A 26,144-nucleotide genomic window follows, 5' to 3' on the forward strand; every position below is an offset into this window, starting at 1 on the left:
TGATGTGTTTGGTGTCAGCCTCTTGGTTCCATCCTGTTTGAGACTCTGTGCTTCCTGGACTTCTATGTCTTATTCCTTCACCAGATCCCTTCTCTCTTCTCCTTCTGGTGTAACTATCATATGGATGTTGTTAAGCTTTAAGTTGTACCAATGGCCCCTTAAATTATCCTCATTTCTGTCTTTTTTCTTTTTTGCTGCTCTGATTGGTTGTTTTTTTCTACCTTGTCTTCCAAATGACGGGTACAATCCCCTGCTTCATTGAGCCTACTGTTTACTCCTTCCAATGTATTCTTTATTTCAGATTTGGCATTCTTCATTTCTGACTGGACCTTTTTTTTAATATATTTTTTATTGATTAAGATATTACATATGTGTCCTTATCCCCACATTACCCCCTACCCCTCCCCGCTCATGCCCTCACCCCCCCCCCGCCCCCCCTCCCTCCGCGTTGTCCGTGTCCATTGGTTAGGCCTATATGCTTGCATATACTGACTGGACCTTTTTATAATTTCCATATCCTTTTCTATGCTATTGAGTATCTTTATAATCATTACTCTGAACTCTATATCTGATAAATTGTTTACTTCCACTTCATTTAGCTCTTCTTTAGGATAATTCTCTTGTTCTGCTATTTGAAGCCTGTTTCTTTGTCTCCCATTTTGTCTGTCTCTTTGTGTTTTCTATGTATTAGATAGATCTGCTAGAACTCACTCTTGGTACGGTTGTCTTATGTAGTAGGTAGTTGTGGGATCCAGTGGCACAGTCTTCCTGATCACCAGAACTGGGTGCTCTAAGATTGTTCCTTGTGAGGATCCTTCTGTAGTAATTGAGTCTTGATTGCTATTGGCCCATTCGTGCATGGGCTCAACCTTCAGCCTGGCTGACAGTAAGGCTCAACCCCCAACACAGCATTCAGGCTGCTGTGCAGGTGCTGATCACACAACACAGAATTCACTTCAGCATGTTTTGGTGCCTGCCAATATGGTGGATATGTGGATATCCCTGTGGATATGCTGCTTGTGAAGTTTATTAGATCCTGCTCTGTTGTTGTGTGAAGCTGGCCACTGGGTGTATTGGCTCTGGGCCTCTTCAGAGGGATTCTGTTGCAGACCAGTGTCAGACATTGTCTATGATTGGCCCTGAGCAACCTGTTTAGAGTTATCAGTGATCCACAACTTGTGGCTCCCTCTGCTGGGCCTGGCTGCATGTGAAAGGACCAAGCTGCAAACTGAAGTCTGACTTTGGTAGTCCTAGGCCCAGGAGCAGGTCAGGCAAAGATTCAAGGCACCTAGGTATATATCTCTACCTGCAGGCTATCTGTTAATCTCAGTCACTTAGTGAGCCTCCAGCTTTAGTCCTCAGCTGGGCATAAGTTCCACAAGTAAGGTGAGAGGGATTCCAATGGGTGGGGCTATGCTCTCCCCAGGCTAATACTGCATGGATTAGACAGAAGAAAGGTCTGCCTATGAAAGATGGCTTCTGCAGTATGAGGGGATGACTCAGCATAGGGATCTAAGCAGCTGTCTTTTCCACTCTCTCCTCAGAGCGACCACCCTTAGACTCTCCTCACACAGCTCTAGTCCATTCTACCCTCCCTCTGCTGGATCCCAAGGTGAATGGCAAATGAAATGTTGTATATAAGCCCTTTAAGAGACCATCTTTAGCCATCTCCTCCTGGCAGACAAAAACCCCGCTGCTTTTCATAGCCAGATGTTATATGGAAAACTTTCCTGGTTCTGGTGCTCTGACCTGGGGGATCCAGTTTGGGGTTTAGATCCAAGACTCCTCAGGGGAACCCCCCACAGCTGAATTATCTCTCCAGAACTTCAGCTGCTACCTGTGTGAGCCTGGCCAGCCCTCTCGTATGTCTGCACTTCCTACCAGTGTCAATGAGGCATCCTCTTTACATCCTTAGTTATAAGGCTTCTCTCCACCTAGTCTTCAGGATGGTTATTTAGGATGATTTTTCTATATTTCAGTTGTAATTCCATTTTAGTCTGGAAGAAGGTCAGTGTAGCTTTAACCTAAACTGCCACCATCTTGGAATCCACTTTTTTTGTTCCATCCCTCCACCTTCTGCAATCCTCCACCCCCCCCACCCTCCCACCCCCCCCCCCCACACACACACACACCAGAGCTGTCTGCCTGCTCTCTATCTCTGAGTTTTTCTCTATTTTGCTTGGAAGTTTATGTTGTTGATTAAATACCATATATGAGTGAAATCAAATGGTTCTTGCCTTTCTCTGACCAGCTTATTTCACTTAGTCTAATGTTCTCCAGGTCCTTTCCTGTCACCTTTTTCACCCATCTTTCCAAACACCCTTCTATCAGGCAACCATTAATTTGTACTCTAGCTGTGAGTCTATTTCTGTTTTGTTTGTTCATTTATTTTGTTCTTTAGATCCAATCCACATATAAGTAAAATTATATGGTATTTGTCTTTTTCTGTCTTTCTTATTTCACTTATAGTAATATCATCTAGGATCATCCATGTAGTCACAAATGGTAAGATTTGATTCATTTTTATGGCCGAGTAATACATATGTCCCACTTCTTCATCCAATCATTGATTGATAGGCACTTAGTCTGCTTCTATATCTTGGCTATCTATATAATAAAAGCTTAAGCGAACGTTGTGGCAGAATGACCAGAATGACCGGTTGCTGTGATGCACAGTGACCACCAGGGGTCAAACACTCAGCAGGAGCTGCCCCCTGGTGGTCAGTGTGCTCCCACAGGGAACCATCGCTCAGCCAGAAGCCAGGCTCATGGCTAGCGAGTGCAGAGGCAGTGGCGGGAGCCTCTTCCGCCTCCACAGCAGTGCTAAGGAGCAGCAAGCCAAGCTGTAAGGAGCAGCGAGCAGGTGGGATGTAAGGAACAGGTGGTCCTGGACTGCTAGAGGGCACAGGCTGCACTGAGGGACCTTCTCCCCCGCCCCCCGGGCACAAATTTTGTGCACTGGGCCTCTAGTTATAAATAATGCTGTAATGAACATAAGAATGCATATGTCCTTTCAAATTAGTGTTGTGAATTTTCTAATAGGTACCTAGAACTGGAATTGCTGGGTCATAAGGGAGTTAGTTCTATATTTAGTTTTTTGGGGTTTTTTTGTATAAACATCCATACTGTTTTCCATAGTGGTTTCACCAATTTTCAAAACCACCAACAATGCATAAGCATTTCCTTTTTTCACACCCTCAGCAACATTTGTTCTTTGTTCATTTATTGACAAAGCCATTCTGACAGGTGTGAGATAATACCTTCTTGTTGTTTTAAGTTGCATTTTTCTCATGATTAGTAACATTAAGCATCTTTTTATATGTCTATTGGCTTTTTACTAAATTCATTCATCAGTTTAGGAGGTTTTGAGTGGGATTTTTAGGGTTCTCTGTGTATAGTACCTGCAAAGTTTAATTTTTTCTTTCCAATTTGGATGCCTTTTATTTCTTTCTCTTCTCTGATTGCAATAGCTATGACTTCAATACTATCCTATCTAATAATAGACAAACATGGTAATTAACCATACCTCTGCTATGCCTCCCATTGGCTAATCAGCAGGATATGCAAATTAACTGCCAACAAAATTGGCGGCCAGCAGCCAAGCAGCTGAAGCGAGCAGGAGGCTTGCTTGCTCCAGTGATGGAGGAAGCCAAGGTTCCCCGCCTGCCGCGGCCCAGCTCTGAGCTCCGGAAGCAACAATGTTTCAATTATAGAAGCTAAACAAACACCAGATACATGCTTTCAGCCGGCAGTGGGCTCAGAGCTTAGAGCGCCAGTGATGGCAACAGAGTTTCAATTATAGAGGCTAAACAAACCCAGATACCTGCTTTCAGCCAGCCACGGCCTCAAGGCTGGAGCCGGGCCTCAGAGCTGGAGCCGGCTCTCAGCTCCAGTGACAGTTATAGAAGGTACATAAATCCCAGAATTAAAAAAAAAGGGGAAAAAAAAGAGGCTGGGAGCTCCAGTTGCCCGCCAGCCTGAAAACGGCCCTCAGCCCCTCACCCAGGCGGGACCCCCACCCTGATCCAGGACACCCTTCAGGGCAAACCAGCTGGCCCCCACCTGTGCACCAGGCCTCTATCCTATATAGTAAAAGGGTAATATGCAAACTGACCCTAACAGCAGAAAGACTGGGAATGACTGGTCACTATGACACACACTGACCACCAGGGGGCAGATGCTCAATGCAGGAGCTGCCCCCTGGTGGTCAGGGCGCTCTCACAGAGGGGAGCTCTGCTCAGCCACAAGCCAGGCTGATGGCTGCCAGTACAGCAGTGGTGGTGAGAGCCTCTCCCACCTCCTCAGCAGCCCTAAGGATGTCTGACTGCAGCTTAGGTCTGCTCCCCACTGGCAAGTGGACATCCCCCAAGGGCTGCTGGGCTGCCAGAGGGATGTCTGATTGCCGTCTTAGGCCCAATCCCCTGGGGAGCAGACCTAAGCCAGCAAGTGGTCACCCCCGAGGGGTCCCAGACTGCGAAAGGGCACAGGCCAGGCTGAGAGACCCCCTAGCCCCAAGTGCACAAATTTTTGTGCACCGGGCCTCTAGTGTTGAATAAAAATTGTACAAGTGGACATTCTTGTCTTGTTCCTGATCTTAAGGAAAATGCTTTTAGGATTTCACCATTGTGTGTTTGTCATATGTGGCCTTTATTATATTGAGGTATATTCTCTTTATCTCCATTTTGTTGCGAGATTTTATTATAAATGAATGCTGTTTTTTGTCAAATGCTCTTTTTACATCTATTGATATGGTCATATGAATTTTATCTTTCAATCTGTTTATCTGATATATACCATTAATTGATTTGCAGACATTGAACCAACCTTTCAGCTCACAAATAAATTCATTCAATCATGGTATATGAATTTCTAAACATATTCCTCAATTCAGTTTCTGCCAAGGCTGACCAGCAGAACCTGAGCAATGGATGAATGATTACTCTGACACAACTAAGGTACTGCTTGGCTATGGAAACCAAACCAGCCCCATTCGCCCACCTCCTTAGGCTTTTATTGTAACAACAGTTTGAACTAAATTAACTTTTAGATACTATTAGCAGGGTAAGCATACTTGAGAAGACACATGCATCTGCAGTGTCCCTTAAGCAAGGGCATATAAATACTAAGCATAAAGATTCCAGTAAACACCCAGGGACTCGGACTTGTTTGAAAAAGTCAAAGCAGGGGCTGTCACCTTCAGCCAGCTTCCCCTGGGGTTTCCAATCTTTTGGAATTTCCTCCTTACAAACTTTCCAACCAAGTCCCATGCTTCCCCACACCTCCCCCTATTTTGTTTTTCTGGCTGCAGAAGACAGAGAGAGCAGTAAACCTACTGCTTTGGAATGTCGGGGTCCACGAAGTGCATTTATTGCTAAAGTTCCAATTTTATAGACCATAAGAAAAAGAGAATTACAATGACAGCAATGGTTGGTCCAATCAAGAAGACAGGGAGCTTACGAGTACCAAATCCTGCCTTCTAGTAAGGTGTAGGGGACAGGATTATAAATGGGAAGGAGCTAGGGTGAGGAATGCAACTATGCAGGCTTGGGGGTCTGCAGACGTCAGCTATTGTAATTAGTCATCAGGCAATGAGATGATGTTGATGAGATGATGTTTTGACTTCTGGTGGATTAGTCTGACCATACTTATCAATTCTGCTTGCTAGATTCACAGCTGAGTCACCTCCTCAACCACTTTGCACAAGCTTTGAAAAGGAAACTTTACAAAAAACTTAACCCCCTATCTATAATAATAATAGGGTAATATGCTAAGTAGACCAGACATCCTTCCAGATGTCATTCTGGACGTTCTTCCAGACAAAGCCAGGGCCAGAGGGAAGCCAGCCTGGGTCCTGGATGCCTGGGGGCAGCCCTAGGAAGCCAGCCCAGGTCCCGGGTGCCAGAGGGAAGCCAGTGCCAGCAGCCGGGGGAAGGAAGGCCTACTCTTGCATGAATTTCATGCATTGGGCCTCTATTTCACATATAAGAAACTTAACCCCCTAATCACATAAGTATATGTATACCAAGGTTTAAACATTATTTTTAGATTAATTTAGGTGTTCTATCTATCAGGTTATAGGTTCTCCCAATTGTTCCCCCTTCTGATTAGGTAAATTAGTTGATATCTATTAACCTTGTACTGTAATAGCAAATTCTTTTCTAAAGAAATTTTCCCTTTTAATAGACTGAAAAAGAACCAAAAAATTCTGTATTAGTTTACTTTAGATTTATTTATCTAACTAGGTTTATTATTCAGTATATCTATGCTTTCCTTTTAAGATTTCTCTTTAACACCCTTCTATAACTTTTACAAATCTTTCTTTACAAAGTTTGCAACTTTTAGAAACAACTAGTTTTAGAACCTACTTTCTTTTCTTTAAAAATGTATTTCTATGCCTCATACTTTCTATTATACTAAAACTATAAATTCTTTCTAATTACTTAGAATTAAAAGTCAGTTCTACACAGGCTACTCTATTGCCAGATTTAGAGTAGTTAGAGTGGTGAGAAGTATGTCTCAGGTTCCATTTATCTTCCAGTTGGCCCATTGTCCTTGCTCTGCTTATGTCTGTGTAACTGCCTACTACATTCCCCTCAAGGATCTTGGCTCTGAATTCTTTCAGAGAAAGGGGATGCCAGGTTTCTTCTGAAACTGCTTCCTGCTGATGAGGGTTCAAAGGTTTCTCTCAGAGCCAAGAGATCCTTGCTCTCTGTCAGAGGGACAATGAGGCCTGGGCATAGAAGGAGGTGGCAATGGTGCCTAGAGGTGGTATTCCCTAGGTGCAAGTAGGGCTTGTAACCTGGTGGAGACTGTGTTATAAAACTTAGTATTATTGGGCATAAGTTAGAAAAGCAAGAATTATGACAAATTGTCTGGTGGAAGAAAAAAAACATTTTAGTTCTAATAATTTCCTGTTGAAACATGATTTCTCTCCCTAAAATCACCCTCATTTTCATCAAAGAGCCAAATTAAGACCTACTTATTTACTATATTAAGTAGAGTTCCAGTTTGGCCTAATTATTTGCATAAACACAACAAGAATAACAGTTGATCACATAGGCTATTAAAAAAATGCTTTGCTGGAATCTCATGAGAAAGTTTACCCCCAGGGCAAAGAAGCCAAGCCCCACTTGTCATTAGGCTTTGCCTGCAATACCTATAGAATTGGGGTGCATTCCTCAACTTGAGGTCTCAACAGGTGTCTTGAGGTTCCTTTTATGCCATCCTTCAGGAAAGTAACCTTCGTTCCTTACCTGGAAAGACTGTCATGAACCACGTGACCAAGCAAGGTATCAGGCTATTTATGCAATGGGGCTTATCAGCTTCAAAGTCAGTCTTCATTCCTTAGAGCTTTCTGGTGACATCTAGAGTCCTGGCATGTCCCTCTTTCAGACATGACATTCCACTAAAGTTTTGGTTAATAAAACCACAATTGGAAACTGGCCTATGTCCTGAAGAAAACAGATTCTTATTGGATTTATGCAAACACACACATTGCTATGAGAACAACATACTTACTCATTAAGAGTTTTTAGATTCTGGAAGGATTAAATATGGAGAAAAATATAAATGCTGTAACATTGCTTATCAAGATACAATTTACTAAACTGCTTTAAAATTTAAGTTTCCTTCTGTCTGGAAAAATAAAAAATCAGCAATACTTTCAATAATAGTTATAAAATCTATACAGTTATTTTTAGCTCATTCAGTTCTATAATCAAATTCTGTTTCTCCTGGTTTTTCTTGCTAGTATTTCTATAAATCCAGATACTCTATGGAGTTCTAATAATTTTCATCCAATTCAAGGGGATGATCTGAAAGTTTATTCTCAGAGATATGTAGCTTAAATTAAATTAGAGTCCTTTCTATGGGTCCCTCAGATGAGGTAACATTTTCCCAAATGTATTATAACAAAACAGTGATTATTTATAAATGACAAGAAATTTAAAATGATAGTTATTGATTTGATTATAATGCAAATGACATGGAATCTTGTCCTGCAAAACACAGTATTCCAAAATATTATAACTAACTAGTGCTGGTGCACGAATTCATGCACAGTGAAAGGAAATTAATTAGAAGGTGGCCAGCAGGGTGGAACTGGGTGAGATGGGCCAGACACACCCTAGAGCCAACCTCCCATGGTCCCTCCCCAGCCTGCCGCACCTGTGGCATCTGCAGAGTGATTAGGGTCCTTCTGACAGGTGGGGTCCCTCTGCCTGGCCTGTGGGGATTGGGCCAAAACTGGCTTTCTGACATCCCCTAAAGGGTCCTGGATTACCAGAGGGAAGTTCTTGGGTGATGCACCCTGGAATCGGGCTCCCTCCTCTCTGGTTCCCGGGTGCATCACCCAAGAACCGTTACTGCCAAGTCACCACAGCTCAGCATTTCCTGCATTGAGCTTCTGCCCCCTGGTGATCAGTACGCATCATAGCTACCAGTCAAAGCATCTGCCCCCTAATGGATATTGTGCGTCATAGCTACTGGTCAGACGGTCACTTGGCCTTTTATATATATAGATAACAACTAGTTATAAATGAAAGCATATCAGAATCTATTTAACATGCATATATATAAATAGAATATAATTATTATTTCCTTATTTGACAGAGCTTCCCATTCACCTTAAGTTTAAAATTTCCCTTTATAAGGAGAGAAAGCAAATCCTTGAGGCATTCCAGGGCCCATTGGAATGACCTAAAGCCAATTCTAGGTCAAGAAAAGTTTCTTAGAACTTAAACCCTGGGAGGTAGTCAAATACATTAAACTAAAAGATTGTATATCATTATTATTATTATTAAACAGTATTAAATAATCTATTTATTTAAAGTAATCAAGTTCCTGATTGACATAACTATTTTAATAATTTATATATAAAACCTTTACTTCTTAGGCAAATACAGGTAAAGCCTTTTTTCTTTCCTCACTTTCAGAAATAGGCTTATTTTTTCAATGGAAAATATACTTACATTCTTAAGAAACATAACAGAGATAACATAACTTTGACAGCTTTTAGGAGGCTGGAGAAAAGGTGAGTGCGTATGTTGGGATATAGAAGGTCCTGGGGTTTGTTCCTAGGACTACAGCAACTCCTGGGCCTCTAATGGCTTTAGTGTAAAAGTACAATTTTTTTCTTTTACAAGAAGAGTGCCCTCCCCACCTGCTGCTGCCACTTCTGCAGCCTGTTCAAGGGTACTTCTCCAGCTCCATGCCTCTAGGATAAATACTTGGGGAGTTTAAATGATTATTTCCCATATTTCTCTTTCTCAACATAATCCTTACATTATAGACAGACAGACAAGAACTCTCACTAAAAACTAAACAACAAAGAGACATAAAACAACAGTTAACAGAGACATGAAACCTTAGCTGAGAAACAATCCCCTCAAACTTGGAAATCCCCAGCAGGCTCCAATAACCTACTGTGCAGTTACTTTTGTTTTCTAGGTTTGCACCACTGTGTCTAGTTGTGTTCCTCCTCACATGGGGCTAACCAGCAGACCATGGGTGATGGATGAATGATTACTCTGACACACATTTCTGTGAAAGAGAGGGCTAAGGGACTGCTTGGCTATAGGAACCAAACAGCCCCATTCACCTGCCTCCTTAGTCTTTTATTGTAACAACAACTTGAACTAACATTAACTTTTAGATACTATCAGCAGGGTAAGCATCCTTGAGAAGACACATGCATCTGCAGTATCCTTTAAGCAAGGGCATATAAATACTAGCACAAAGATTCCAGTAAACACCTGAGGGCTCAGACTTGTTTGGAAAAGTCAAGGCAGGGGCAGCCACCTTCAGCCAGCTCCTCTGGAGGTTCCAACCTTTTGGAATTTCCTCATTACAAACTTTCCAACCAAGTCCCATGCTTCCCCACAAGTTTTCTAATATTTTGTTGAGGATTTTTGCATCAATGCTCATTGGGATATTGACCTATAATTTTCTTTTTTGTAATGTCTTTTACTTGTTTTGGAATCAGAATAATGCTGGCCTCATAAAATAAGCTGGGAGCCTTTCCTTCTATTGAAATTTTTGGAATAGTTGAGAATAGGTGGTAATTCTTCTTTAAATGTTTGTTTGTTGGAGTTTTTGATTACTTAGTTTGATGAATGAAACCATGAGCTTGTTTTGTTTGTTTTTTTGAAAGATAAAGAAAATTGATATACCTAGAGCCTCATCAAGTAAAAAAGAGAGAGGACACAAATAAATAAAATCATAAATGAAAGCGATCAAGTGACAACTGACACCATAGAAATACAAAGATTTATAAGGAAATTCTACAAACAGTGATATGCCAACAAATTGGACAATCTAGAAGAAATTAAATTTCTACAGACATACCACATTGCAAGCCTGAATCAGGAAGAAACAAAATCTAAATAGACTAACAATTACTAACAAAAGCAAATTGGTTATCAAAAAACTTCCAATAAACAGCCCTGAACCAAGTGGCTTCATAGCAGAATTTTACATTAAAAAAAGAATTAATACTTATACTTCTCAAAATATTCCAAAAATTGAAAAGGAGAGAAGTCACTCAACCTCCTTATAGAAGGTCAGCATTACCTGATACTAAAACCAGACAGAGACACTATAAAAGAAAAAGAAAATTATAGGACAATATTCCTGATGAATATACATACAAAATCCTCAACAAAATATTAGTAAACTGAATTCAGCAATACATTTAAAATATCATACAACATAATCCAGTGGGACTTATTCCTGGATTACAAAGTTGGTTCAATATATACAAATCAATTCACATAATAAGCCACAAAAATAAAATGAAGGATAAAAATCATAAGATAATATAAATAGATACAGAAAAGGAACCCAAAAAAAATCCCAAATCTCTTTATGATAAAAACTTACAGTAAAGTGGAAATACAGGGAATATACCTCAACATGATAAAGGCCATATATGACATGCTATAAGCTTTTACGTTAAGATCAGGCACAAGACAAGGACGTGACCTATCTGTCACCACTTTTATTCAACATAATATTGGAAGCCATAACCACAGCAATCAGACAATAAACAGAAATAAAAAGCATCAGAATTGGAAAGGAAGAAGTTCAAATGTCACTGTTTGTGGATGACATGATCCTATAGAGACAGAAACCTAAAGATTCTACAAAAAAAAAAAAAAAAAAACCATTAGTACTATTGAAGGAATTCAGTATCAAGATAGAGAATTAACATTCAGAAATTGGCTGCATTTTTATACACCAACTAGAGGCCCGGTGCATGAAATTCGTGCATAGAGGGGGGAGTCCCTCAGCCCAGCCTGCACCCTCTCCAATCTGGGACCCCGATTCAGCAGGGATGGGGCCTAAACCGGCAGTCAGACATCCCTCTTGCAATCTGGGACCACTGGCTCCTAACCGCTTGCCTGCCTGCTGGGCTGATCCCCCTAACTGCACTCCCCTCCCGGCCTGATCACCCAGCTGCTATCCCCTGCCAGCCTGATCCCCCTAACTGTGCCAAGCCAGCTCAGCCAAGGGTTCAAAAGCCTGAGTGAGGGTGGTGAAGGATGGAGAAATGACAGACAAAGAGAATAAGCTGAGTCTAGGTGGATCTTCCTGTGCCTGGCTGAGGCCACAGAGAGATCCAGAGGCAAGCTGAGCCTTTATTTTATAGTCAGAGGTAAACAACATAGTGGTTACCATAGTTACACTGTTCTTGTGAGTTTCACTTGTTTTGGCAGAAGTTGCTGCACCTCCCTCAGCCCATTAGCTTCCCAGATAAGATCTAGGGAGCGTCATAAGGTCAAGCCTAATTATGCTAAGAGGACTGTGCCCTCTAAGCTGGGACTTGTTTGTGACTTTGCCAACAGGTCAGTCCGAGGCTTAACCCTATAGCCGTACCCTACACCTAACTGCTCTCCCCCTGCCAGCCTGATCCCCCTAACTGTTCTCCTCTGCTGGCCTGATCACCCCTAACCACCTCTGCCTCAGCCCTACCACCATGGCTTTGTCCAGAAGGATGTTCGGTCTAATTAGCATATGACCCTTTTATTGGTATAGATAGAGGCCTGATGCACGGGTGGGGGCCAGCACATCCAGACTCAAATTCAGTGCTGTCTCCCTGCCCTGCATGGGCATGGGATCTGGTCACAGAAAACAGTCTCCCCAAGGATGTGCACCTAGGCTCAAATTCAGCACAGTATCCCCGCCCACGGAGCCTGGTCGCGGGAAACAAACTTCCCGTGTCCGACACCAAGGCTCAAAGTCAGGCAGAGCTGCTAATAGAAAGCCCTATTGTGCAGCCTGGGTCTGGCAGTTCCTATGCCGCTGCCGCAGGGGCGGTGGAGGAGGGGGATTGGCTTTGTGACTCACAGAAATCTGCGGCCGGGGTGCCTGGAGTCTTGGTGTCCCTAGGTCTGCAGCTGTGGTCACAGGTCTTCTACCAGAGTGGCTGTAGGGTTCCAGTTTGCTATGGAGACCAGACTGGGTGGTGGCAAGGCTAGGATCCTAGTCTCAAGCAGTTCTGTTCTTCAAGATGGCGTAGTCTCTGCACTGCTGGTGTCCTCCCCAGAGTGTTTGCGGCCGCAGCGGGGTTTTGCCGTCTAAGACTGCCCGGATTGGCAGCCCCTTGAATGACCTGCAGGATCTAACTGTCCCTATTTCACTGACACACACACCCACACACGTCCACACACTCCTCTATAACTCCCTCACTCTCACACACTCTCCCTCCCTACCTCCCTGCAGGTTGCCATCTTTCCGGATCTGTTCTATATCTCCTGTCATTATTTCTTTAAATAAGTTTTCAATATCTTGCTCTCTCTCTTCTCCTTCTGGCACCCCCATAATGCAAATGTTGGTAGGTTTCACTGTCAGCTGATTTCTCAAAAAAAAGTTTGTAGGCCATAAAAGAGTGGCAAGAATTATTCAAAGTGATGAATAGCAAGGACCTACAACCAAGATTATACTACCCAGTAAAGCTATCATTTAGAATTGAAGGTCAGATAAAGAGCTTCACAGGCAAGAAAAAGCTAAAGGAGTTCATCACCACCAAACTAGTATTACATGAAATGTTGGAGGGTATTCTTAAAGAAGAGGAAGAAGAAGAAAAGAAAGATAAAAATATGAACAAAATGGCAATAAATACATATCTATCAGCAATTTAATCTAAAAATAAAAATAAACAAGAAATCTAATGAACAAAATAAACTGATGAATAAAATAGTATCTGAGGCATGGAACAGATTGACAAATCTCAGAGGGAAGGGGGGGGGGATTAACCAACAATTTTATATGCATTACCTAAGGACACAGACAAATAGGGTGGTGAAGGCCTGGGGTGGGGTCAATGGAGGGAAAGGGGGGGGGGTGGCATCTATAATACTCTCAATAATAAATATTTAGAAGAAGAAATCTACTATGCTACCTGATATCCAACCATACTACAAGTCTAGAGAAATCAAAACAGCATGGTACTGTAATAAAACTAAAACATACATCAGTGGACCAGAATAAAGAACCTAGAAATAAACCCACGCTTATATGGTCAATTAATCTATGACAAAGAAGGCAAGAATATTCAATGGTGTAAAGAGGGTCTCTTAAATAAATAGTGTTGGGAAACCTGGACAGATATATGCAAAAAAAGAAAGAGAAGAAAGAAAGAAAGAAAGAAAGAAAGAAAGAAAGAAAGAAAGAAAGAAAGAAAGAAAGGAAGGAAGGAAGGAAGGAAGAAAGAAAGAAAGGAAGAAAGAAAGAAGAGAAAAGAAAGGGAGGGAGGGAGGGAGGAAGGAAGGAAGGAAGGAAGGAAGGAAGGAAGGAAGGAAGGAAGGAAGAAAGAAAGGATGAAAGAAAGAAAGAAAGAAAGAAAGAAAGAAAGAAAGAAAGAAAGAAAGAAAGAAAATGGAAGAAAGGAAGGAAGGAAGAAACTAGACACATTTTTACACCGTATAGAATAAACTCAAATGCATTAAAGACTAAAATGTAAGACCTAAAACCATAAAACTTCTAGAAGAAAACATTGGCCATAAATTCTTTTTTTTTTAAATATATTTTATTGATTTTTTTACAGAGAGGAAGGGAGAGAGATAGAGAGTTAGAAACATCGATGAGAGAGAAACATTGACCAGCTGCCTCCTGCACATCTCCTACTGGGGATGTGCCCGCAACCCAGGTACCTGCCCTTGACCGGAATCGAACCTGGGACCTTTCAGTCCACAGACTGACGCTCTATCCACTGAGCCAAACCGGTTTCGGCCATAAATTCTTTGACATCACTCTTAGAAATATTTTTAAAGATATTTCTCCTTGGGCAAGGGAAACAAAAGAGAAAAATAGACAAATGAGACTAGAACAAAGTAAAAACTTTTTATACAACAAAACTAAAAGATAACCTACTGATTGGAAGAATTGATTCGCCAATGATATATCTGATAAGGGGTTAATATCCAAATTTTATAAAGAATTTATACAACTTAACATCAAAAAACACATAATACGGCTTAAAAATGGGCAGAGGATTTGAATAGAAAATTTTTCAAATAGGATATGTATGGTCAATAGACATATGAAAAAGTGCTCAACCTTACTAATCATCAGGGAAATGCAAATTAAAACCAAATGAAATATCACCTCACACCTGTAAAAATGACTATCATCAATAAATCAACTAATAACAAATGTTTTTTCATAGGTATCTTAATTTTTTTGTTGTTGCAATGGTAAATGGGAGTGTTTTTGTTGTTTCTCTTTCTGTGAGTTCATTATCCTATACTAGAGGCCCAGTGCACGAAATTTATGCACGGGGAGGGGGGGGGGGTGAGGGGAGGTGTGTGTGTCCCTCAACTCAGCCTGCACCCTCTCCAATCTGGGACCCCTCGAGGGATGTCTGATTGCCTGTCGAACATCCCTCTCACAATCCAGGACTGCTGGCTCCCAACCACTCGCCTGCCTGCCTGCCTGATTGCCCCTAATCACTGCTGCCTGCCAGCCTGATCACCCCATAACCACTCCTCTGCCAGCCTGATCAATGCCTAACTGCTCCCCTGGCTGCCTGGACCCCCTATCTGCCCTCCCCTGCAGGCCTGGTCACACCTAACTTCCCTCCCTTGCCAGCCTGGTTGCCCCCAACTGCCCTCACCTACAGGCCTGGATCCCCCCAAACTGCCCTCCCCTGAAGGCCTGCATCCCCTCCACTTGTCCTCCCCTGCAGGCCTGATCACCCCCAACTGCCCTCCCCTGCTGGCCATCTTGTGTTCACATGGGGGCAGCCATCTTGTGCATTGGAGTGATGGTCAATTTGCATATTGCCTCTTTCTTATATAGGATAATAAAAGGATAATATGCAAATTGTCCAAACAGTAGAACGACCAGTTGGTGGGGGGTGGGGCTAGCAAGCAGGTGGCACCAGGACAGCCAAGGCAGGTGCCAGCGGGCAGAGGGAGGGGATGGCGATTGGGGGGCAGGGCAAATAGCAATATTAAAATATTTCTTCTAATTAATTCACTTTCAATGTGCCCAAATTCGTGCACCAGGCCACTAGTTGGTGTATAAAAAAAGCCATAGATTTCCAGGTGTTAATTTTGTATCCTGCTACGTTACTGAATTCATTTATTAAATCTAGTAGTTTTTTTCATGGATTCTTTAGGGTTTTCAATGTACAATAACATGTCATCTGCGAATATGTTAGGTGATCTTAAGACTGCCGTCAGCTTTGTTTGGAATGCAATGAAGTATGATAGCGTAGAAAATGCATGGGCCAAATGCTGGGCTTTAATATTGGCAACGTCATTCATAGGCTTAAAGAATTTTGTGGGAAATTGGCTTTATTTCTCTGTCTTAATTTTCCTCTCTCTCTTTTTCTATTCATCATCTATCCACCCATTCACAAATACATATAAATATAATTATAGGAAAGAGTTAAAATATTGGATAACTTTTATTGTGAGCGTAACACAATGTCTAAAATGTTGTGCTCAGTAAACAAATCCTGTTTTTTTCTCCCTGACCCCCAATCCACCTGCAAAATACCTAAAGGGGAAAGTATAAATTTTAAGCAAGATACTTCATTTCAACTAATTATATTTGCTTCCAGATCTTTCCTGCTTTATTTCCTCTTTATCTATATAATAATTAAAAAGTATCTTATAACACTATTATTCATAATAGTCCAAAACTAGAAAATGTCCAAATGCCCATTAACTGATGAATGGATTAATAAAATATGGTATATTCATACAGTAGTATGCTATTCAGTAATAAAAGCATTGAAACATGCTACAACATGGATTCACATTAAAAACAGTATGCTAAGTAAAAGAAGCTATCACAAAAGACCACATATTGTATGATTCCATTTATGTAAAATGTCCAGAATAGGCAAATACATACAGACTAAAAGTAAGCTAGGGGTTACCAGGGACTGTGGAGGAAAGGAGAAATTAAGGGATTGATTGCTAAATGGGTATGGAATTCCTATTGAAGGTGATGAAAATATTCCAAAATTGATTAATGGGGAAAGTTGCATAACTCCATGAATATATTAAATACCATTGATTTGTTCACGTTAAGTTGGTGAATTATATGGTATATGAACTGTATCTTAAAGCTGCTATAAAACTAAAAGGACTGTGTAGGTGTAGTATGCTAAAGATAATGCTATTTATCTTAAGGATTTCTGCTACATATCCTTTGTTGCAAAGGAAGGTAGTATAGTAACAACTATTTAATTGCTTTAAAATTAAGTGTTGTAAATGCTGTTATTTCTTTTCCTCAATAATTATTCAAAATCTTCAGTTAGTGAAAGGAGAAAATGGCTCGTACAAAATTAAGCTTATTTAGTTAACAATGCTGAATTGTGTTGATAAATATAATTTCATCGTTTTAGGTCTTAAACTTAGTGCAGTCATATGTGACTCTTCGAGTCCCTCTGTATGTTTCCTACGTGTACCATTCCCCTGTTGGAGTAGGAGGTTGGCAGCATTTTGACTTGAAGTCAGAACTTCGTCTAACTTTCGTGTATGACACTGCCATCTTGTGGAATGATGGAATTGGCAGCCCACCAGAAGCTGAACTCAAAGGTGAGAAAATGTACCGATTTGAATTACTTAAGAGGATTTTTTATAGTAGCTAAAAGTGATAAAAGCCAACTTTTAGTGAATTTATTTTTATAGTCAACATTTTCTGATAATTTTATTTTTATCGTGAAAATACTTTATTTTAAATAAATCTTATCAGTGCCTCAAGTTTTGTGTAATATGTGACTGTTAAATGTAATATCTATATTTCATGGACATTTAACTCTTATAGTCCACTTTAGGTGATTAATTATTTATATGTTACACAACACAATCTGTATATGTCCCTAGATTCCAGAAAAATGAATGTATCAAAAAAGAGGTAGTATCAATTGAAAATATAGAATTAACTCAAGAGAAGAAAGTTACACATTTTTGTTTCTGAAAATGGGAGTTGCATTTTAAAGTCCTGGGTTCTAATTTTGGCTCTACAGCTAATTAATGGTGTGATCTTGAACATATTGCTTAACCTGTATGGCACTCAGTTTCTTCTGAAAGGTAGACTAGACTTCCCATATTCTTTTTATTTTAAAACTAGAGGCCCGATGCACGAAATTTGTGCAAGAGTAGGCCTTCACAGCTGTGGCAGCTGCCTCGATCCCTCCCTAGCTGCCGTGGTGGCTGCCTTGATCCCGAGGCTGCAGCCCCAGCTTCGTCCGGAAGATAATCCGGAAGGACATCCAGATGGTCGTTTGGTTGATTTGCATATTATGCTTTTATTATTATAAATTCTATTATTCTTTGATACTTTAGCAGAATGTTTGGAATAATGTGGTAAGTGCCAATAATTATTGGGCCCATAAGCATCTATAAAATTTTGTCTCAATCTCCATGTCAGAATCATAATTCAAAATCTATAAGCATAAAGCTAATTAATCTATTAGTAGAATTAGTGCTATTTCTCTTTAAGCACATACCACTGTTCTAGTTCCATGTGTGTCTGAGCCTCATGCCTGAATTACTTTTTATGAGCCAAAGGGAAAATACTGTTGATAATACATCTCAAAATCTTCTGTCTTAAATAAATTAAAATTACCTGAAAGCCATGTGTGAGGTAATATGTTCATCCGGAACAATTATTCTAGATTATTTGATATATTTTAATTCCATGTTTTCTCTTCTGCCTCTCCTGTCACTCAAAGGGTGTTAACCCTTTGGCTAGAATGCTTAAAGATGAGGTAAATCTATCTGGCCAGTGTGATTCGGTTGGTTGAGTGTCATTCCATGCACCAGGAGGTCTTCGGTTCAATTCCTGGTTGGGGCACATGCCCAAATGTGGGCTTGATCCTCAATATGGGGTATGCAGGAGGCAACAGATTGATGTCTCTCCCTCATCAGTGTTTCTCTCTCTCTCTCTCTCTCTCTCTCTCTCTCTCTCTCTCTCTCTTCCTCTCTCTGAAATCAATAAAAACATATTTTTTAAAAAAGATGAAATGAATCTGAATTCATTTTTGGAAGAAATCCTGTACATTAGTATGCCTGATCATCAATATTGCTACTCTTGTATGTTACCCCATTGTAGGTTCTCTGTATCCAGCTAGCATGCGCATTGGTGAAGAGGGGTGCTTGGTTGTGAACTTCAAGACAGAAGCTAAATTTCATGGCTTGTTCGTGCTGTCACATCCTGGTAAGCCCCATTACTCATTAATAGCCACTCCCAATACCACAAGGGTAGGCTTTTCCATATTCACACGTATTTCCATGCTTCCTTGTGGGCTTTGAAGTTCTTAATTTCAAATGAATTGCATGGATGCAATTATCTACATGAAGGCTTGATAATTTTTTGGCTACATCTCATTATCTACAAAATCATCATTATCTATGTAGACTTTTAGGGAAAATACAAAATGATTAAAGTAAATGTAAAAGAAAACTCTACTGAGTTTATTAAAACAAAATTTTCCTTAAAGAGCATAGCAACAACAATCTCTTTTTCTACTTCAATTCCACTGTACAAAAATAAATGAATTATAAGTTATTTGTTCAGAAAGGACTTCTCTGTTCATAACTGTTTTATAGGTATGTAAGAAACCTTTATAATTGAGCCAGAAGTATCACTTCACTGTTGTACTTAAGTTTCAGACATGTTACCTTTAATTATTGGCTATGTAATTTTACTAACTGATGGACTGTGATTTGAATATCAATAAGGTAGCAGTCACTAAAGTCCCATGTCAAAGCTTTTTTTTAATATAAAGGACATTTCATTAAAAAAATGTTCATTTGACTCTCCATATTACTAAAATGGTTTGCATATTTTCATGGTATGCCAAGTGATGCCATATTGGTAGTGGAAAATAATTCACTCACTTTCTTCTATGTCCTTCTTTTTCTAGGTGGGAGCTCTAAACAAAGGAGAAAATAGGGCTGAAAATTAAGGAATAGAAAAAGTGTTCATTTATTTTTGATATTGAACTACAAGAAGTACTGAACAAAAGAAATCATTTATCTTATTGTAATTGACAGTTCTGGAAAATAAGGATTTCCTAGCCTTTACAATTCCCATCCACATGTCTACCTTTCTAATAAATTGAATATTTGTTTAGACATGATTGCAGCCAATCTAATTACAATTTGATTCCATATGTAAGTTGGGTTTGCCCAGCTATGTGGATGCTAATAGACTGGGAAGTTCAGCTAATAGTTTTGGTGCACAATAAATGCACTCACATGAGGCTTTGTTGTACTGTTTTGCCTCTCTTGAAACTAGCCTTGAACTATTTGAGCATTTCTGCACAAGTATCTTTTGACAGAATTATACAATGGGAAAAAGCACTGAATTAAGAATCAGAAAGTACAAAACCTAGCTGTGTGATCTTGGGAGAGTTACACAGTTTCTTTATCTGCAAAATGAGAATATGAACCCTGCTATTTTGTAGGCTCGTTATAAGAATAAAAGCAAATAATGTATTCTAAAATACTTGAAAGCTCTAAACTTTTATGTACCCTTTAAACCACCATGGCATTATTGTAATTGGCACTTTTCTAGGATCCTTCACAAGATCAATGATCATGTCAGCTGATCATCCAGAACTGACTTTTTCCCTGCACCTAATAAGGAGTGAACCAACCTATAACCAGCCAGTCCAGCAATGGAGCTTTGTCTCTGATTTTGCAGTAAGTGACTAAGGCTCTTACTTCATTTTCCTTTTCTGTTACCTCTGATTGCACCTCAGATTTTTAAGTACCTTCTCTTTTCCTCAAAGGTACGTGACTACTCAGGAACCTATACTATAAAACTGCTGCCATGCACCACCCTATTGCATCAGAAGTATCACCTGCCTGTCACCTGCAACCCCAGAGAACCTGTCACCTTTGACCTTGACATCCGATTCCAGCAGGTATGTCTCATAGGATTATTTTCCTGTGACTTGTAGAATCCCACTATGTTATTTGTTTGGTTTACTTTTATCAGTTAAAAAAATTCACACAGTGATTTTAATTCCTATATCCTGGCGGGGGGGGGGGGGGGGAGTCAGACATATAGGAAGTAGGAAGAGAATTGCCATTTATCAGTTGTTAGTTCAATATATAAAATCCATAATCTAAGAGTATGCAAGGGTTAATTTTTAATTATCTCTTCTTGGAGTTTGCTGCCTTAGAGATTTGAGAATTTTCCCTTGTCCTTCTGCATTTCTTTATCTTGTTCTTGACCTTTAAGAATAAGTATTCTGTAGTTCATGCCACCTCAAAGTACCTAATTGCCATATATTAGAAGAAATGTGAAGGCACTTTTTGTCTAAGAATCGATACTAAATGTTTGCCTGCTACTGACCGTGATGTTTACAAGTCCCTTATATACCCCAATAAACCTATGGAAATGGGCTCAAGCAAAGTTATTTAGTCTCATTCAAAAACTGAATTAACCTCGTTAGTTTAGCCTTCTCAAAAAGGACAAAACCAATATTACAATTCCCTAAATTTATTTGGTTGGACCTGAAAATTACAATACTATGTTTAGTATTTTAGATACCAGTGTACAGTAAATGTGTGTATCTGTGAATAATATGTTTGTGTACCATCAGAATAATCAACAACATATAATAGGGCTTTTACACTTGGTTTTAGGTCAGTGATCCAGTGGCGGCTGAGTTTAGCTTGAACACCCAAATGTACCTACTCTCCAAGAAGAGTCTCTGGTTGTCTGATGGATCCATGGGATTTGGGCATGAGAGTGATGTTGCTTTTGCAGAAGGTATCACTTTACAAATGAGGGGCCTGCTCTGTATGTTATACATTATATCTGTTGTGTTTTGCTTTATTAGAATTGTGTTGAGGAGAAAAATTGTAACCTCTTCTATGGTTTTGAGAATATAACTGGGTCTTTATCACTGTGGTAGGGCTGGGAGAGGGGGGTGTCACTGGAATTGGGTTTATGTTACTGAATGATTTTATTTTTGGAGAATTAGTCTGTTTTTTCCTTACCTAAGTGGATTTTTTTTTCTTGAATGTATTTTCAAGTTTTACAAACTCAAATATTGCAGCTACATGAAGTTGTAAATGCCTCATGGGCCAGCATTGTGATTTTCTTGCCGAATATCTAGAACATGTGATAAGAGTTCAGTAATGACTGTGAAATAGATACTTGAATACCAGGGAATTTCCTTAAACCCTCTTTCACAATCAGATAAAGTTAATTCAGCTTTTTATTGATGTTTTTAGTGCTATTCTATAAAGTACTAGTCTGTATTGTACCAACTAACTTATTTATGTAAACTAGACTTTAACCACATGGAATATTATGGAGGTTAAGTTATAGGCCAAGACTTGAGATTATTCCACTACTGGCTAAATATGTGAAGGCCAATACATATTCAGTCACTTGTGGTCATTCTGCAAAGTGGTCATATATAAGGCATAGGAGTAAAATAGATCCTGAAGCTAATACTGAAAGGTCTTCTGCATTTGATGCCATCCTAAGAAGAGAAGGAAATTCTCTCTGGTGTCATTATTGTCACAAATTGTTTGCAGTGTTACATAACAGAAATAACATTTCTGCATCTCTGTTTTAGGTGATATTATTTATGGTCGTGTTATGGTAGATCCTGTCCAGAATCTAGGTGATTCCTTTTACTGCAGTATTGAGAAGGTGTTTCTGTGCACTGGAGCTGATGGCTATGTTCCCAAGTACAGTCCAAAGAATGCAGAATATGGCTGCTTAGCTGATTCTACTTCACTCTTATATAGATTTAAAATTGTGGTAAGTGTGGACTTCAGTCAAGATAAAGTAAATGAATGCTGTACTTACCTCCTCCCATAACCACATCAAAATTAAAACTAAATTATAGAACAACCACCCTTGAGAACCACCTGAAGACTAGTTTAAAACTAGTCTTTTATTATAACTATTATAACTAAGAATATAAAGAAGAAGCCACATTGAGACTCATAGGAAGGATGGAAAAGCAAAATGGACTGATCCCACACCCATGTGTGGCTATTAAGAATAGGGAAGTATACCTTGGTTGTACAGGTTCCCCCAGAGGAGCAAGGGATTCTATCCCCACACTGGGGTCACCAGCCCAGACCCCCAGTTTTGACAGTCGAAGTCCCCATGACATATGGCTATGAAAATCAGCAGGGTTTCCTTCCAGGTGAGACAGAGGATTGCTGTAGACCTTCTTAAGGTATCCCCTTAAAGGTCCTGAGCACAGACTCACTTGCTGACACTCATGCTACACTCCAGTGAAGAAACCGTAGATCAAAAGTCACCAGGGACTTAGGGACATATGGTAATTGTGTAGCTTCACGGCAAGGGCTAGAGAAGCAAATCTGTTCAAGACTGAAATGCTGGCAGGCATCATTGTACCTTTGTTAAGCACTTTATCCACACAGCCATCAGGTTCAGGGTGGCACCAAATCTGAGTCTCTAGTAACCTGCTAACACTTCTTGCCCCACCCTGGTGATTCCTTGAGACCCTACCCAACTGACACACCTGAATTGAACCTTTTTCAGCGGCTATTCGACACAAATGGCTGGCCTTGGCCCATGCTTCAAATGTTCCTAAAATCTCTCAAAGATCCACAAACTCCCAAAAGCAGAGGCTAGCCTGGGCATGTCCTATACCACATATTAAATAGCCCCAAGCACAGTACTAGTGGCAGCCAGCCTCAGTTCACAACATAGCCTCTCCCAGGTGCCCCCACACATAGGACTGGCAGCAACAAATTACAGATCATTTTGTAACTCCTACCAGGTGGCCTGCACTGGCCACAGAAAATGGCTGATCTTGGCCTGTACCAGAGCCCCTCCCAAGAGTTCCCAGAACCAACACAGTAGCTAACTTCATGTCGTACCAGAGCACAACCCAATTAACTGCACAAATGACATACAGAAAGGGTGTACTAGACAGTCACCAGAGCCCTGCTAATGCGAATCTCATTCTGTGGGGTAAACCCCTGCACAACAATTCATCCACTGTATTCATGGCTAGTCCTACAGCCAGTCAGCCTGAGAGTCTATCTGACCCACTAATGTGCCAATAGCAATCAAAACTCAATTACAATAGGAGAGCATACACAACTCACAAAAGAGAGACCCTGAAGCACCCAGCTCAGGTGACCAGGCTGATTGTGCCACAGGACACCTACTGCATAAGGACACTCTGCCAAGAATGGGAGACATAGCAGATTTACCTAATACATAGAAACAAACACAGGGAAAGCAGCTGAAAAGAGACAAAGAAACATTTCCCAAATGAAAGAATAGGGCAAAATTTCAGGGGAAAAAAAAATGGAGACTAGCAAACTACTAAATACAAAATTCAAAACACTAATTTTAAGGATGCACAATGAACTTAGGAAAGAATAATGAACTCAGTGAAAACTTATATAAGATAGAAATCATAAAAAAGAACCAGTCAGAAATAAAGAATATAACTGAAATGAAAAATACAGTAGATAGAATCAACAGCAGATTAGAAGAAACAGAAGATCAAATTAGCAATATGAGAAAAAAATAGTGGAAAACACTCAATTGGAACAGAAAAAGAAAAAAACGAGGATAGTTTTAGGAGCCTCTGGGACAACATAAAGTATACTAACATTTGCATCAGAGAAGTACCAGAAGAGCAAGGGATTGAAATAAATCTGAAGAAATAATAATGGAAAGCTTTAACCTAGCAAATTAAATAGGCATACAAGTTCAGAAAGAGCAGAGAGTCCCAAGCAAAATAACCCACATAGGGCACACCATAATTAAAATGCAAAGATTAAAGACTAAAAGAATCTTAAAAGCAGCAAGAGAAAAGTAGCTCCCATAAGGCCGTCAGCTGAATTTTCAAAAGAAACTTTACAGGCCAGAATTAGTGGGGTGATCATATTTTAAGGTATAGAAAAGTTGAATCACTATATTGTACACCTGAAACTAACATAATGAATATAATATTGTATACCAGCTGTACTTAAATAAAAATATTTTAAATGGCCAGAGGATCTGAATAGATACTTCTGCAAAGAGGACCTACAAATGGCCATTAGATATATGAAAATATGCTCAAAGTCACTAATTATCAGAGAAATTAAAATTAAAATCACAATGAGACACTGCCTCACACTTGTCAGAATGGCTATCATCAATAAATCAACTAACAAGTGTTGGCGAGGATGTGGAGAAACAGAAAAACTCATATACACAGAATACAAACTGATAGTTGCCAGATGGAAGGGCAGTTGAGGGGCTGGGTGAAAAAGTGAGGGGATCAAGATGTGCCAATTGGCAGTTACAAAATAGTCAGAGGGATATAATATACAGCATAGAGAACATAGTCAATAATATTACAGTATTATTGTCAGGTGGGTACTACACTTATGGGGGAAATCACTTTGTAAGTTATATAAATACTAAAGGCCCAATGCACAAATTCATCCACAGGTGGGTCCCTTGGTTTGGCTAGCAATCGGGGCCAATCGGGGCCATGGGAGCTTAGCCGGGAAGATGGGTCGTGGGAGGTTAGCCTGCCCGGGGCGGGGAAGGCCACAGGAGGTTGGCTGGCCAGGGGAAAGGGCCACAGGAGGTTGGCTGTGGGAGCACACTGACCACCAGGGGGAAGCTCCTACATTGAGCATCTGTTCCCTGGTGGTCAGTGCGCATCATAGCAACCAGTCAACTGGTTGTTCTGTCACTTAGGCTTTTATATATATAGATCTAACCATTCTGCTGTACACCTGAAACTAATATAATGTTGAATATCAACTATAATTAAAATGACTTTATTTATTTATTTGTTTATTTATTTATTTATTTTTATTGTCTAAAGTTTTACATATGTCTCCTTTCCCTCCAATTGACACATCCCCCCAGACATTCTCACCCGGGCAAGCCCCCACCACACCAGTGCCTGTGTCCATTGCTTATGCTAATATGCATGCATACAAGTACTTTGGTTGCTCTCCAACAATACCCTACCATTTGTTTCTAAATCCATTCTTGTTCTTCAAATTATGTTGATCATTATATCCCACATATGAGTGAGATCATGTGACATTTATCTTTCTCCTACTGGCTTCTTTTGCTTAGCATAATGCTCTCCAGTTCCATCCATGCTGTTGCAAATGGTAAAGTTTCTTCTTTTTTATAGCAGCATAGCATTTCATTGTGTAGATGTACCAGTTTTTTAATCCACTCATCTTCTGATGGGGACTTGGGCTATTTCAAAATCTTACCTATTGTAAATTGTGCTGCTATGAACATAGGGGTGCATATATCCTTTCTTATTGGTGTTTCTGGTTTCTTGGTATATACTCCTAGAAGTGGGATCACTGGGTCAAATGGGAGTTCCATTTTTGACTTTTTGAGGAAACTCCATACTGTCTTCCACAGTGGCTGTACCAGTCTGCATTCCCACCAGCAGTGCACAAGGGTTCCTTTTTCTCCACATCCTCGCCAGCACTTGTCATTTGTTGATTTGTTGATGATAGCCATTCTGACGGGTGGTACTTCATTGTCATTTTGATTTGCATCTCTCAGATGATTACTAACTTTGAGCATGTTTTCATATGTCTCTGGACCTTCTGTATGTCCTCTTTCAAAGTGTCTATTTAGATCCTTTGCCCATTTTTTTGATTGGATCATTTATTTTCCTTTGGTTAAGTTGT

The 26,144-nt window shown here is 40.1% G+C and overlaps 1 protein-coding gene across 1 annotated transcript in view; it reads left to right on the forward strand.

Moving 5' to 3' along the window:
* FREM2 (FRAS1 related extracellular matrix 2) overlaps positions 1-26,144 on the forward strand; it is a gene marked incomplete at its 5' end in the record, with an annotated part of 325,864 nt that overhangs the window by 292,268 nt on the left and 7,452 nt on the right. The window contains 6 exons of the mRNA XM_081083504.1: positions 16,859-17,051; positions 18,571-18,675; positions 20,038-20,165; positions 20,255-20,389; positions 21,117-21,243; positions 22,061-22,248. Of these exons, the coding sequence (XP_080939630.1) occupies positions 16,859-17,051; positions 18,571-18,675; positions 20,038-20,165; positions 20,255-20,389; positions 21,117-21,243; positions 22,061-22,248 (876 nt within the window). The remainder of the gene's footprint in view (positions 1-16,858; positions 17,052-18,570; positions 18,676-20,037; positions 20,166-20,254; positions 20,390-21,116; positions 21,244-22,060; positions 22,249-26,144) is intronic.

This window comes from Myotis nattereri (genome assembly GCF_964212035.1).
Source record: "Myotis nattereri genome assembly, chromosome: 2".
NCBI lineage: Eukaryota > Metazoa > Chordata > Mammalia > Chiroptera > Vespertilionidae > Myotis > Myotis nattereri.